This window comes from Dermacentor andersoni, chromosome 9 (genome assembly GCF_023375885.2).
Source record: "Dermacentor andersoni chromosome 9, qqDerAnde1_hic_scaffold, whole genome shotgun sequence".
Lineage (NCBI taxonomy): Eukaryota > Metazoa > Arthropoda > Arachnida > Ixodida > Ixodidae > Dermacentor > Dermacentor andersoni.
The window spans coordinates 12,912,438-12,928,521 of record NC_092822.1 but is presented as its reverse complement, the minus strand read 5'-3'; the positions used below and the strand labels follow the sequence as shown (position 1 = coordinate 12,928,521).

General features: G+C 43.3%; 1 protein-coding gene across 3 annotated transcripts in view; it reads right to left on the bottom strand.

Moving 5' to 3' along the window:
* Positions 1–16,084, bottom strand: part of LOC126527043 (histone-lysine N-methyltransferase SUV39H2-like) — a 92,203-nt gene that overhangs the window by 59,541 nt on the left and 16,578 nt on the right. For all 3 annotated transcript variants that reach the window (XR_008611635.1, XM_050174758.2, XM_050174759.2), the window contains 3 exons: positions 14,561–14,685; positions 11,524–11,671; positions 1,160–1,402 (listed from right to left, as the gene is read on the bottom strand). Coding sequence is in view for 2 of the 3 variants with exons in the window: in XM_050174758.2 (XP_050030715.1) it covers positions 1,160–1,402; positions 11,524–11,671; positions 14,561–14,685 (516 nt within the window). In the remaining variant the exon portion in view is untranslated. The remainder of the gene's footprint in view (positions 1–1,159; positions 1,403–11,523; positions 11,672–14,560; positions 14,686–16,084) is intronic.

The following is a 16,084-nucleotide window of genomic DNA, read 5'->3' as shown; positions in this document are numbered from 1 at the left end:
TAAGGCGGCAGCGCTGCAGGCAGCAGCAGTCAGAGTAGAACCACTCTCTCTCGTATTTCCCCCACCACTCCTCCGTGCCTCGCGCGCGAAGGAAGACGGGGCGTTTCCACCCCACCTTCCTTTTTCGCATGCGCGATATTGAGCTGTGATTGTTGGCTGGCCCTCGCAAGTCAGTTGTCAGCCCGTGTCGACACGGCAAAAATGCGTTTTATATGGCCGATTTTAAAAAATAATTGCCACTCATTTTGTCCACTGTAGCCAATAGTCCATTGTAGCGCGGTCCGTTAAAAGCGAACTTTGTTGCATTAATAAAATAGGTAGAACAAACTAAGGATGTATGGCCCATTATATCCGAAAGTCTGTTGTACACAGGTCCATTGTAATGAGCCTAGACTGTATATCTGTTCGCACAAAAACCCACAAATCTGTTACAGAATCCCCTTACTTTAGCTTCAGATATTTCTAACCTCTCCTAAATAAGCAAAAATCGATGGTCTCAAAAGTTTGAACCACCTTTTTTCATGACAGCTCACTCTCTCCCTGTTGAGCTGAAAAACAACAGGGAGCTTTAGATATCATGTACCCAAAGTGTGGGGTAGCAAACTGCTGGGTTTACAAAAGGATGCAAGCAGAGTATGGCACTTTGGGAGCACGAAGATCCCTTTGGGTAACGCAAGCCGTTTGGGTCTGCAAAATCAAAGTCTCTAATGCTACGAGATGTCATCAAAACTCCATCAACATCTTTCTCCTGCACTCGTGCCATCCAGTGAATGACCTCTTCCATACAAGTTACTATAGCAAAGGGCGGTGAAATGTATGCGCTACATAACCTAATGCAACGGACTTTATGCAATTGTTTTTCACATCCAGAAGAAAGGTCAAACAACCCTATCTCTAGCAGGCTTGGGAATTATTTGTCCCAATCCCATTTTAAAGGGGATGCCAATAAACATCATCATCATCACCAATGTCATTGTGTGTCATTTTTCTTCTTATAAGCTGCTTGAATGCTTTCATTGAAAATATGGTTGCCTCTATGACACATTTGTGTGAAACTTCTGGGAAATTTGGTAAACTTTTGTCACTTGCTGCAGTAGAGGAAGGGTTAGCGCAACTTCAATGTTCCAAATGCGGAACCCGATTGCCAATCCAATCGTACCCTTATGTAGACAAAGCCAGGTGGTGGCGCTTCCTGGTCAACGTTGTTCTCTACGCGCAGGAGAGGCTTCGTTGTGTTGGCCTCGTATGTACCAGAGGCGACCTGGATATACGTTTCCCACTTGCGGATGGTGTGGGCCAGTGCATGCCGCTCCTCGACTGTTGCCACAAACAACTCCCACGACCCAAATGCCTTCGCAATGCGTGTCAGCTGTGCTGGCCGATGTGGAGACAGGCGCAGGACCTGGAACGTCAGGGTTGGGAAATTGCTCACTGTACCCAGAGAAATACTGATGTGGCACGCAGGCAGATGTCAGAGAGAGAGGCCTTAACAATAAAAATTCACTGCGTTTTATTTCTTCAGAATGCTGTCTACTACAGTCCACTCTCATTACAACGGACCTCGATAATCCAAGAAGAAATGCCCATTTTATCTGAAGTCCGTAATATCAGAAATGCCTCACTTCCGAAAGTTTGGTTGCGATGTGTAACAATGTTATTGCAAAGAGTGAGTGACGAACATCCAATGTAAAAAACAAACAAAAGAAAATCGCAGCTTCACCCAATTCGCATCAATTAAGATAGCAAATTAGTAGACAGCTATTCAAAGTAAGGATAGTAGCTTTATTGGCTATATAAAGCTGTAAATATTCGCTTACTAACTAAATTAACAAGCACTGTGTCATACGCGCACAGGTAAACATGAACAGACCTTACTCGATGACTGCGGAAAGTTGCTGCCAAAACGTTGGAGTGAAGGAGTGCGGTAGCAGCAGTGAGCGAGTTGACCATAGTGCTGTCTCTCGCTTCAACGCAAGCTAAACATCTAAAGCACAGCGCGTATGAAGCTACCGGCACCGAGCGATTGCACCGAGTTCACATTGCAGATCACTTTCAAGATATACCGCCCGCAAAGCCGCGCCGTAATCAGCAGTTGCCTGAGTAAATCCCCCCCCCCCCCCCCCGCGATATTGAGCCGCGATCGTCAGCTGACCCTTGCATGTCAGCTGTTAGCCTGTGTTGACACGGTAAAAGTATGTTTTGTACGCCCGATTCCGACAAAAATTGCCGCTAGTTTCGTCCGTTGTAGCGCGGTCCGTTATAGCGAGCGTAGACTGTATTATAGTTAACGATGGAAAGGAGGAAAACCAAATTGGGACAGCAGAATTTAAATTTGTAAGTTCAGTCAAAACATCAAGTGCGACACAGAAGGGCAACTTTATGTGAAATCCATCAACAAATTGCTCTTACATTTATCTGAAAGGTCCAGTTCATGCTTCATTTCTATATGACAGCACACAACTGCTCGTTGTGAATCACAGCAACAAATATAAAACAAGCACTATAATGTGATACATTCTTTTTTTTTACACCATGGTTCCAATTTTCGTGATAAATGAATTCAGTGCACCAGACTGGTCTCCCCTCATTCAGAGCACACGTGCAACTGACCTGCTTGCACCACGACCTTGGTATGGCTAAATGCCTTTTCGGTGCACGTGGGTTCAAGGCAACATTAAAGGCCAACTGCAACGAAATTTCACTTTGAGTAAATTTTTGAAAAATTAGTGGTATATACTAGGGGTGTGCGAATACTCAATTATCACTGAACTGAATCGCACCGTGAACATTCAAAAAATTCAACTGGTGAACTGAATATCTACTATTAGATTTTTCAAATATTTTATACATTTGGAATAGAGACTCACACAGTACCACACATTGCGTGCCCTGTGGAGCCCCTAGTGCGCGATACAGCCCAAGTGAGCATTTCACTCAGTTTTTGGCGCAGAAAGAGTGCCAAGCGTGCCGCGGACGGGCTGCCGCGGTTGACGTGGTAGCAGACTTTCTCACTGCGAGTGCACCCTGACTTAAGTTCAGTGCAAAGGTCACACACACAGTGCCTGAACGCCCCAATATGCAGAACGGCACCTCATTGGCCTGGGCCGCCTCTGTAGGTACAAGGTTCCTCTTGGCCGACAGGACTGATCGAAATGATAACGCAACACAGACAGAGGGAACGGCAACGAAAGCAACTCGTATTTCGCAAAGTATGAAGATCAAGCCAATTATCCACCTATAGGCACACAGATTATGTTGGATATGTGGCAACAAATTTAATTCCACTTCAACTATTATGAATCTAACCCACATTCATCATCTTGGCACCGATCACTGATGAAACACCCGTACCAATGAATTAAGTGAAACTTCATTACTAAAAACACCACTTTTAACTAACTTTTCAGAAATCCCCCGCTGACTTCTTATGCTTTTCAATGTAATTTCAGAACTACAAACTTCAGAATACTGAACTTTTCAGAATAACGATCATTATTAAGTTTCAGTGTCATGTTAACACCACCTCAATACTACAAACTAATATTCAGAAATCTGAGGATTCTTAGATTTCTGTGTATCCTTCACCGCACTCGAAACAACAGGTTAGCAGACGATTAGGTGCAGAAAGTAGATGCCACGGTGCACGGGCTCAGAAAACCTGAGACAGTGCTAAATAAAAAAATGCAGGAGAGAATTTTTTTTATCTATTACGGAAGCAACCATGCATTGGGTTTTGCGAGCACTTGCTACAGGCAGGTGTCACCTAGCAATGGAGGTGTGTCTCTTCCTTCTTTCGCCCTTCTTTCTGCATATGCCTCTTTCTTTTAAACTTCTTTCTGTAGCCGTACTAGCTATGCATGAGGAGAAATGTAACCTCTGCACTCGCAGTGATGCTACACATTAGCATTTTGCACATTCCAGACGGTGTCCTTTATGCGCACTTCACTTTGGAATAGTCCAGGTGTCCGCCTCGACCGAGACAGTTGCTGTGTCCACGGCAAGAAATGTGAAAAACAAACAAACAAGAAACATCGCACTTTGGAGGCAACATGGAGCTTCCTTTTTGTCAGTAGTTTCCTCAGCGTTAGCGCCTGCTTTATGCGCGTCACTCTTATGCTGTTCTTCGGTGGTGCATGGCAGCGGAATCTATGGAAAATAGCAACAGCACGGGCCGAGAGCCAACAGCGACGTTTTCATGGACAGCTCAAAAGGTGACAACTTATGAACTGATGGGTTGATGGGCGGAAAAGTTGATCTTGAGGCTTTCACTATAACAACCTTTAAGAATAAAATATATGATTTTGGGCGGTCCCACGCAATTCGTTATATCGTTATTTTATTGTAGTGGCAAGCATTCTGCGATGGCTTGCTGCCTGTTACCACATCGGCCAGCAGGCGAATTTTGTCACAACCACACTGCCTACGTCATTAGGCCTATGCTTCATTGGATGTTGCCAACTAAAGTTACGGTTTGGTGCTGAATAGATGTAGATATGTTCACAGCAGCTGCGCAACACTTGGAAAGCTGACAAACTGCCTCACAAACAAAAGCAAGTGCATGGGATGGCATAAAGTTATTCATGGCCGCCATCTTACAGCAGCCTCTCGTTCCCAACGCCGTTTGTAGATGCACATTGGTCTATTTTTTCAGCTTCGAGCAGCTGTAACTAGACTAGCTTTTGATTTACATGGCAGGTGCAAAAATGTCATGACCCAGTTGGACACCGGATGAACGAAGTGGGTAGATAAAGGGAGAAGGGGGATGGAAGCGAGCACAAGAATGCCGTGACCCTTTGGATTTCAGATTTTTTAACAGGTAGCAAATGATGCAGAACATGACAATGAAATGGCACGGAGGGCACCTGCTTCTTACAGTCAGTGCCTGCTACACGTGAAACGGTGATTGAGTCACGTGACACAGTCCCTTTGCCTGTCAGGCAGATTTGCCATACAATAAACCACCTGCCGTAAAGATGGGTAGCCCTTCAGTCTTCTTAAAGAAAAACTGTAAAGCAAAACTTTCTATGCAATAAATAAAAGATTCTGGCAAAACACTGGACCTCACTGGTATTCAGTCCAACAAAATGTCATTAATTCATCAGTTTCAGAGGAAAAAAGCATTTGATTCTATTGAACAAAAAGACTATATTGATAAAAAAATATTGAGACTTTTATATACTAGAACTGAGCTGCAATCGGTGTCGATGTGGCTCGGGCCCCGTCTATATGGACATAGCCCCCACCCATATTAGCAGGTCCTGAGCCATCCTGACCCTTTGCGGGGGGTAAATGGCGGATTTTGAATAAAAAACAGATTGGAATAGTTTTACATTATCCCAACCCTGGCATACTAACTTGGTGCTTCCTTTATTAAGAGTAGACCATATTGTATATCTTAATATCTATGTACACCCGGCGACAAAATATTGTGGGGCACGAGATCAGGGTGTCTACCAAATTGACATTTCCAAACTGCCCGAGTTTTCCAGGTTTTGTCTGAGTGCCTTTGCAAAATTCCCTGAGTGATGCAGAACTATGTTTCATGTCAAAAGGGGCTGAAACCATATCGCCCGATGCTGTCACTCTCTACTAAGCATATAAAAAAAATTCAATATGAACAACTTAATTCAATTTGAATATTAAGAGGTAGTGTTTATGTTATTCAAAAAGGGAATAGAAGGGACGGGTTAGTTTAATGCTAAGCAAATAAAATGTCTTCGAAAAAAATTGCAAATTGAGTCGAACATCCTCAAGTACAAATAAAAAGGAGATGCACATAGAAGTAAATATTTTCGAATATGAGTTATTTCTATCAACTGATCGCAAGCTCTGTGGTATGAGGCCCGAACTTTGTCACAATTGAGATTCTCTTTCAACAGCTTGTAAGTCAACCTCAACTGTCCCGACATACTCTCAGCCCACGCACGATGCCTCAGTGTTGTGTTTCACTGCTTTAAAGAGTTTATTTTGGTTTGGGTGAGGGACAACTGCATCTCTGCATCAGCCAACATTTTGTTTTTTGAGCTCAAGCTCCTTCAATACGGTGGCAGCACTCTTCCTTTCCTGTTCATTCGTCAATGCGTAGGTCCTTTCTGTTCTCGTCCTCCTTCCGCCGCTCGTTTGCCCCACGGACCATTTGAAGCATCTTTTTGGTCAGTTGTACAGTCAACGTCTGAATTTCCGAACTCTCTAGGGGCAGCGAAAATGTCCGAAAAATCGGCCAGTTGAAAAAATTAATGCATGTCATTTACTGCCCTTAAGGGCTCAAACCGCCACAGGCACATTCAAAAACGCTCTGAAGGCCTGTCGGTACACGTATTAGGCATATCGGTGCTTGTACTGTGACAGGAAATACCGGGCGAACGCGTGTATAATTAAGGAATACATACTGTGTCCCGCGGCAATAGCCCCTTCCCACGCTTGTCATGCTTCACTGCAATAATTTTGTGTAGGCTTCACCAAGTAATACTTCTGTACAGAGGCGAAGCTGACTTTCAGGAACCGGAATTATGCAACGCACCGCGCTTTCCAAGCTTCAAGACCACGAAGGCGGAGTCCGTGCCATTGCTGACAGCAGCGAATTCTTTCAATGAAAAATACCGCCACCAACGACAAGAAGCTTAATAATGCACGTCGAAGCAGCTAGGCCTAGCGTTGCCGCAGTGGTGGCTACGGCTGCCAGCGGATCTGCGTGCTAGAGTGCCGGTTCAAGGCGGCGAGGTAATCAAAATGGCAGTGGTGGTGGCTTGGATTAATGCCGTTTCGGACCTGCGGTCACGGCAAAACGTCCGGAAAATGTGACGGCGAAGAGTTCTTGCGTCCGAAATTTCAGACGTTCTGATACATTGACTCTATGGGGTATTGACTCTACGTGGCGGTGCCGCGAAGCCGTTCCAATTATCGGGAATCCGGAAAGTCGGTCGTTGACTGTACACTGGCAACTCCTCGAGCCGATGACAGGGCGTCATAGACGATTCATTGCGATTAATGTCTGTTACTCAAGCCAGCATTACCGCGACTTTCGACCCTTTCAACAAAATTACAGCTAGTTTACCCTGACAGAGGCACACGTTCCCCGAGTTTTCATTGAGTTTTTCCAGACTACTCAAAATCCCTGATAATTCCCGGTTTTTCTGGTTTTCCCGGTTGGTAGACACCCTGGAGATACAAGAAACAGCTGAATCTCTCAGCAACCTCACAATGCAGTCTGGTATTTGCATTTCAGGCCTCAACTAGAATATGCTAACAACACTGTCGATACAGTTTTACTGGCTGCTACTACAGGCTGCTCGGGAATTGAATGTTTTCGGAGAACCCGTGATCCATAAACTTTTGTTGCCAGGTGTACATAAGTAAGGTCCCGGGATCAAACCTCGACAACGGCGGCCACATTTCGATAGGAGCGAACCCGTGTACTTAGATTTAGGTGCATATTAAAGAACCCCAGGTGGTCAAATTTAATTCGGAGTCTCCCCCTGCAGCATGCCTCATAATCAGATCATAGTTTTGGCACGTAAAGCCCCATAATTTAATTTATTTATGTCCATAGGTTACTGATAGCTTGCTACATTCTTTTATGCAATGCTAGGAGACTCCCGGTGTTTCCTTGCCCAAAATTCGTAAGCATTAAATTTTGTGAATAATTTTTTTTATATTTCACATTCGATTCAATATTTGGATTTTTTTTTTTCTTGATTCGGTTCTACATTCAATTCGAAATCTACTAGTATTCGGTATTCACATACACCTAGTCTATGCCATTGAAGCAATCTTGGCAAAGCCATAAAGCTGGTAATTGCACAGTGTTCTTTTTAACAGTCTTTAAACTATGATGGCACTCCCAACATGCTGCCTCGCATTAGTACTTATGGCATAATATGATGGGGGAACACCTATAATACTCATATAGTGTCTCTCCAGACAGTTCAGAACCAAGCCATAAGAATAATTACTCACAATCCACGCTTTTTTAATGCCAATTCCCTACTATGCACACGAGAATAACATCCTTAGCATTTCTGGACTCATTAAATACGCTCAAGTAAAACTCTTGCTTGGGCTAGTCGGTTCATGCTTGAATTAGTAAAGGCAAGGCGCAGAAGAACAGGACTCAAGAAGAACACACATGACAGGACTGGCGCCGGTCCTGTCGTGTGTGTTCTTCTTGACTCCTGTTCTTCTGCGCCTTGCCTTTACTAATTCACTAAATACAACCTAGGTATTTTTTCTACAGTTTTCTCAATAATGAGCTACCATCGATCACATTTTCACCATCTAACCTGATGATTCATAGTACCACCAGATTTGCATTGAATAACAATTTTCTTTCACCAAGAATCCGCATTAACTACGGCAAACAGACTGCAGAATTCACTTTGATATAAATATGTTCCACAAAAATGAAAAATGAAAAATCTTTATCACAATTTAAAAGAGAGCTAAAAATGCATTTAATATTGACAGATTAACAAGAAGGTTTCCTGCATTCGGTTTTTGTTCCCTTTTTTGCTTTATTTATTTTCACTCTTTCATTGTAAATAAACTGCTGGTAGGTATTTTCTTCCCACACAATTTTTTTCCTGCTACCATGAGATATGCTACCTTGTTAGTATTTGTAATCAATTCTGTATTTTGTTCTCTATCCGTTTATTTTTTTTTTTACTTGTATACTACCTTATTAAATGCTACTGTTGCTTTGAGATGTTAACTATAATAACCGTTCTTGTACAGGAGGTCCCGATACACTCTGACTATGGGACCTCCTCCTGCATACTAAATACAGTCGAACTCACTTAAAACGATACCGGTTTTAACAATATATCGGTTATAACAATGAGAAGCTGCTGCACCGTCGACTTTTGTATGTTTTGCATGGTAAAATAACCCGCTTACTACAATGCCCTGACGCCGCATTATCGGTTATAACAATGCAACCTGGCTGCTCAGTGTACGAGCCGAAAGGTAGTGAAATGTGAAATCCTTGAAAAGAAAAAAAGAAAACGAGAAATTCGAGCAACTGCACGATGGCCCGCTTCTCGAACGGCGGCCACACGCTCATTTTTTAGCCTTCTCCGCGCGCCTCTGTCCCGTCACCCTTCCATCGCCCCGAACACGAATGGGCTGCACCCATATCTCTATACCGCACCACCCTTCGAAACACGAATGGACCGCGCCAACTGCACTGCTCGGATCTTGCTCGCTGGCTCCTCATTCTGCGCAGTTCTGCAAACAGCGTAATCGCCCATGTTCGTCTTTGTTAGTTGCATCCAAATCGTTCCTGGCCATGTGGTTTCTCAGCCTTTTTTGACTCACTGCCGAAACGGAAGATGACTGACCCGCCCGCTGATAATCGGTAATGCACGACATTGCCGGTGAAAGGAAAGGGTGCAGCTATGGATTTGGAAACTAAGTGCTAACAGATGAGGCGATCATCGCAAACGTTCTTGCATAGGATAGTGACGGCGACAACGGCAACAATGATGCAGTAGGGCAGGCTGCCTCAACGTTGCCCTCACAGGAGGCTCAACAGACGATTCAGTCCCCTTCCGGGGCTTCGTTTTCACAAGGAACCTTCCGTTGCACTATGTGGAGCTCCTGGATGCCTTGGAGAAGGATGTCGGCAAGCTTTGCGTAAAGCATGCAAGGCTGAGGGACGTAGGGTTTTCTCATGCAAGTTAGTGAAAAGTATGTGTCCAGATGCTTGTGGTGATCTCACCTCAGCGTTTCTTCTGGATTTCTCAAGCTGAAAGGTTGCCGCGACAACTTCTTCACATTTTTTAAAAGGCCCCTTTTGGGCCCACCAAAGCGCTGCCTCAGCAGTGCTCGCATATCGCTTGCCACCTGTGACCCCTCTTTGCAGTTGTTATAGCAGTGCCATTCTGTAACGCCGACAGCTGCAGCTAGTTACACGTGATTAAGAGCGCCCAGGAAGCATTTATACAGGTGTCACAGGCACACTTCTGATTGCAAACGGGACCGTTCCGGATCAAAATTCTCAACTGCGATTGGCTCTCTTATGCATTTTGTGCAAAGGAGCCAATCACGACCGAGAAATTCTATCCAGATCGGGCTTGATCGTGATCGAAAGTGCGCCGTGTGACACCCGTATTAAACGAGTGAGCACAATCAGTAGCCGAATGGAGGAAGGTGGTGGGGAGAGGCACTGGCCTCCCCAGTATTATAGTTTGCTAAGATCAGCTCTGCCACCCCCTATTTTGATTTTTTCATGCAACCCGGTTTTAACAACTATCGGTTATAACAATGGAATTTTCATGGCATTTGAATATTGTTATAAGTGGGTTCAACTGTACTTGTAATGTGACCCAACTTCTAATAATAAATTCCGATTCTGATTTCGAAATTAGCGCGCCACAGGCAGTCGCGGGTGCTGCCTATCTTGGAGGTCATGCCAAGGAGCTGCTCGTTCAAGGTCACATGTCACTTCTGCTGAGTGGAATGGCGGCATATTTTTTAGTTCTGGTATCAAAAAATGGCTATCTCTGCAAGCTTTTTGTAACACTAACATTTGTATTTCAAATGACAAATTTTGCATGGAGGCCCTCTATATCTAAATGATCTCGAACTAGGCTTTTTATGCACTACAAAATTTCATTGCAGTCGGCCTTTAAGTGAGTGCATAGACTAGCTGCTTTGTGAATATTTCCAGCATTTTAAAGAGGAATAAGAGCTACATCTGCATTGCTCTTTTTCCTTGTGCCTTCCTTTTCAAATCATAATTAACCTCCAGTCCACTAAGGTCAACTGCTATTAGCATCCTTCGTAATATCAGTGGCCTACTAAAACTCTGTGAGGTCTATATATTTATAACAGCACAACAATGAAAAAAAAAAGAAAAGGCAGATGAGGCCCCCATGACCATGCATTATGTTTCTCAATTTGTAAAAAAGAAAAAGTGCATTACAGTTCTGATGAAATGAAGTGCAGTAAAATCTTGATATGAGAAACGCAGATTCACATACATAACAGATTACTGTAATAAAAAGTGGTCAATCATGATATGCCTCAAGCAGGAGCCAATGCTTCAACATGGGGACTTGTCATTCACCTTGAGAAAGACAAGCTTCCATGTTGAAACACTGGCTCTAACCTGAGGCATCCACTATTCGATCATTGTTATCACTTCGAGTTTTCACCTTTGAATTACTGCGCTTCATAGAGAACCGAAACCCTCAACCAAGCAAGTTTTGAAACCTTTTCCCATGCAGGAAATGGTTGCAACAAACAAAGTTACTTGCAATTCCTGATGTAACCAGGCAGCTGCTGTTTCAGCATAAAATTCAGGATAAACTTAGGCATTCAATTTCTCCACTAGTAAGCGAACTTTCTTTTGCAAAATAAAACGTCCATAAAGTTTTAAAAGGCTAATTCACCAGTCTAACCATGTTTAGTGTCATGCTTTGGTGTCCAGTTAATGAAATGAAGTGGAGTGTACAACTAGTAGAACCACATGTGTCATCTTCTCAAAGAGCTAAGTTAGTAAAATTGCGCCACATATTGAGGCACCTGTTTTCTCATGTCGCTGATGTCCTGCTTCCGGATGAAGCCGTTGTCCGGTATGGTGAAGCCAGCAAGCTTGCTTAAAACAGCAACGTCGGGGTCTTGAGCATTGCAGGCAAGTCGAAGTGCCCTCTGAATCAGGTTATTCTTATAGCTGCGCTCCTCAATAAGAGATACAGAAAAGAAAAAAAAAAAGAGGAAAAAAGGTGTTAAGAAATGGGTATGTCTACATATGAATAATTAAATGTATCACTTAGGAACAATGCAGTGGAGACATTTCTGACATAGGGCAGGGGTGGGTTATTTTCGCTCGCACACGTAAGTGGAAAGAAGCAAGCAGGATTGCTGCAAGTGCGCACTGATCGCACGAGTACACCTGACTAGCGGCATAAGTTAGTGCTACAAGAACACTGAGGCAGACACAAACAGATCACAGAGCATGATTGAGTGCTGGAACATGGTAGAAAATGACATATAGTTTCATTGTCCACTTGTGCATCTGAACAACGTGGGAACAAGCAGAAGAAATGGAAGTACATCTCTCTTGCTTCGGTGCGAAGAAAAACAAAAACACGCAGACATTCAGTTTGCGTGTCTTATTATTTCTTTAAACTTTCATTAATCTACTGAAGCAAAAGATTACACAAATAATAGATGTTGCCTTGAATAACTCTCGCAGTCACACATCACTATGAGCGACATCACAGCATATACATGTATGTAAGCACACTTGCGCATATACATGTCTTGGAGCTGGCACCGGTGAGGAGAGGGGCAAACGGCATTTAGTTTGAAACTACAGCTCTTTCAGCGGTGCATAGTGACGTAATTTTTAGCAGACACGATAGTGAGCGCGCATTGTATGCACTGTGCTTGTCAGCTCAAAATGGCCAGACTTGGTGAGGGGCCCTTCAACAAGTGTCACTAAACCTTTTAAGTGAGAAAGCCATTGAATGACATTAACAAGGAAGTGCACTTTCTCATAGTGACATTAAATTTGCCCATCTGTTAGGGGTATAACACAGGTGCTATGAAAGAATGAGAGACTCTATAGCGTAGTGTTTCAGGTTAGTTCTAACTGCCTGTGCTTATATATGTGCACCAAAGGCTCAGTGCGTGAGTGTTTTTGCATTCTACTGATATTAGTATAAGGGCAACATTTGAGTTCAATGAACCAAGAGAACAGGCTGGCTTCAGGAAGGAATATTCTACAATGGATCACGTCCATGTCATCAAATCAGGTAATTTAGAAATCTGCAGAGTACAATCAACCTATCTGTATAGCTTTCATAGATTATGAAAAGGCATTTGATTCAGTATAGACACCAGCAGTCATGGAGGCACTACATAATCAAAGAGTGCAGGAGGCATACGTGAATAACTTCAGAAATATCTGCAAAGATTCCATAGCTACCTTGTTCCTCCACAAGAAAAGTAGAAAATTGCCTATCAAGAAAAGGGTCAGACAAGAACACACAATCTCTGCAATGCTATTCACTGCATGCTTAGAAGTGTTCAAGCTATTAGACTAGGAAGGCTTAGGAATGAGGATCAACGGCCAATAGCTCAACAACCTTCGCTTTGCAGATGACACTGTCCAGCTCAGAAACACTCAGGATGAACTGCAACAAACAATTGAGGCCCTTAACTGAGAAAGTGTAAGAGTAGGGTTGGAGATTAATATGCAGAAGACAAAGGCCAGTGTGTTCAATAGCCTGGCAAAGGAACAAGAATTTAGGTTCACCTGTCAGCCTCTAGAGTCTGTACAGGAGCATGTTTATCTAAGTCAATTAGTCACATGGTACCCTAATCATGAGAGGGAAATTTACAGAACAATAAAAATGGGCTGGAGTGCATACAACAGGCATTACTACCTCTTGACTGGGAGCTTCCAACTGTCATTGAAAAGAAAAGTGTACAATCATTGCGTTATACTGGTACTAACATATGAGGCGGAAACTTGGAGGTTAACAAAGAAGCTAGAGGACAAGTTAAGCACTCTGCAAAGAGCGACGCAATGAAAAATGTTAGGCACAATAAAAGGCAGGATGAGAGTAGTGTAGATCAGGGAACAAACTGGGACAGCCAATATTCTAGTATACATTAAGAGAAAGTGGAGCTGGGCAGGCCATGTAATGCATAGGGCAGATAACAGGTGGAACATTAGAGTCAAAGAATGGGTGCCAAGAGAAGAGAAGCGCAGTCGAGGACAGCAGAAAATTAGGTGGGGTGATGAAATCAGGAAATTCGCAGATGCAACTTGTAATTAGCTGGCACATAACAAGGGTAATTGGAGATCTCTAGGAGAGGCCTTCGTCTTGCAGTGGACATAAAAATAGGCTGCTGCTGCTGATAATGATATTAGAATGTAATCGACACGGTCAGGAATTGAACCCGAAACCTCATACTAACGCAAATTCAGGACGCTAGAGGCAAATGTTAAGTGCTTTTGAGGTGACAGATTGGTGCTTTGAGATGTCCAACGTGTTAATTTTACTAAGAACATAAGTATCACAAGTCAGAAATTTATGAAACGAATTATAAAATTAGTGCCACCACTGCGAGAATACATGTCCTGTTTGTGTATGGTAAATATAAATAAGTAGTAGTAATTAGGCTAATGTGTAGAGTATCACACGCATAATGCACATGATTTAAGTTCGGCTGTCACTGGAAGCAGGTTGTATCATTGTATATCCATAGCCTAAGCATATTTAAGCTTAAAAAAATTTAGATTATGGGGTTTTACGTGGCAAAACCACGGCCTGATTATGAGGCACGCAATAGAAGGGGACTCGGGATCAATTTCAACCACCTGGAATTCTCTAATGCGCACCTAAATCTAAGTACACGGGCATTTTTGCATTTGACCCCCATCAAAGTGTGGCTGCCGTGGCCGGGATTTGATCCCGCAATGTCGTGCTTAGCAGCACAACACCAAAGCAACTAAGCAACCATGGCGGGTCATATTTAAGCTGAAACACCCACTAGGTATGCAGACAACCTGAGCTGCAACAAATACAGGATAGTAAAAGCTACAAACCTAGAATTTGTCCGAACACAGCATTCTAGTACTAAGGCCATACAATTCTGCACTGCATCTTCAGTTTCCCAGGAGTTGTAGATATCGCTCCAGCCCTTCCATTTGATGAGAAACCGCGTCTGACCCTGAAAAAGAGAAAAAATAGAAGAAAAGAAAAAGAATGAGCGAGTATGCTTTGGGCAAGATTGCTAACGGCCAGGCAGCTGCTCCTTCCTTTACTGAGGCAAGCACCCCTTGAACTTTTCTCACACCTTTACACTAAGTGCCCCAAAGTTTTGTAGCTCACCAAACAATCCATGTGCTCCATTCAGAACAACCATGCCTTTCCAAGTTTCGGTAATATTTCATAATCAGCAACAACTTGAGAATAGAAGCCATAACATGGAGCAAGGTGGTGATACTAGAAAGGTGGCATTCACACAGGCAAGTTGCTGAGGCTGTACTGTATTACCATTTAAGCTCATTCGCTTGCTGCTTACCCAATCAATGGTGCACGACAATGGATTATGTTGACGGTTATTTGATGTGGTGATGGTTGTGCGAACACACATGAACAGCACCAATTGCAACACATTTTTGGAGTGGGGACATACAAGTCCCACTTGCCAGTGTGGAACATTGGTTGCAGTGAGTTGCCCTCTGGTCGCTAGCTGCAGCTGGTCACACGATAATTGCTGACGTGAATGCTGCATTAAGAGTTCGCCCTCATGCTCAAAGCATTGGTATGCACAAATACTGTCTACTAGACTGTGCTAAGACATGAACTTGGCCTCAGACATACTTCTGCATTTTATGCCCTTCTGGGACGACACAAGTGAGTGGTAAAAAAGACACATGGGGGTTCTTTTATTAAGTCAACAATAATGTTTAGCATAGGCAGCGCAAAATAACATAGATGGAGGGAAAGAAAACACAGACATAGCACAGACTTTCAACTGAGAATTTAACGAAAAGAAAAACAGACAGATTATAGACACGCTGAACACTACACTTGGTACAAATAAAAAGTTCAATAACGTTTTAGTTGCTACGTAACTCAGTGATGGGCATCCAGGTAATCTAACTCAGCGTCATGGATGGCCTTGCGACATACGTTTCACCCGATTTCCTTATAAAATTGCTTCTTCTATTTCTCATGCCACCTTGTTATTTCAGCAAACATAGGTTCACAGTCGCATTCCTTACACTGTAATGATAAGTTTGAACACAGCTGTCCCCTCAAAGAAGCTCTGTGGTACATCATCATCATCTATTTTATGTCTACTGCAGGATGAAGGCCTCTCCCTGCGAACTCCAATTACCCCTGTCCTGCACCAGCAGATTCCAGCTAGCGCCTGCAAATTTCTTAATTTCATCACCCCACCTAGTCTTCTGCCGTCCTCAACTGCACTTTCCTTCTCTTGGCACCCATTCTGTAACCCTAATAATCCACCGGTTATCTAACCTACACATTACAGGACCTGCCCAGCTCCATTTCTTTCTCTTAATGTCAATTAGAATATCGGCTATGCCTGTTTGCTTCCT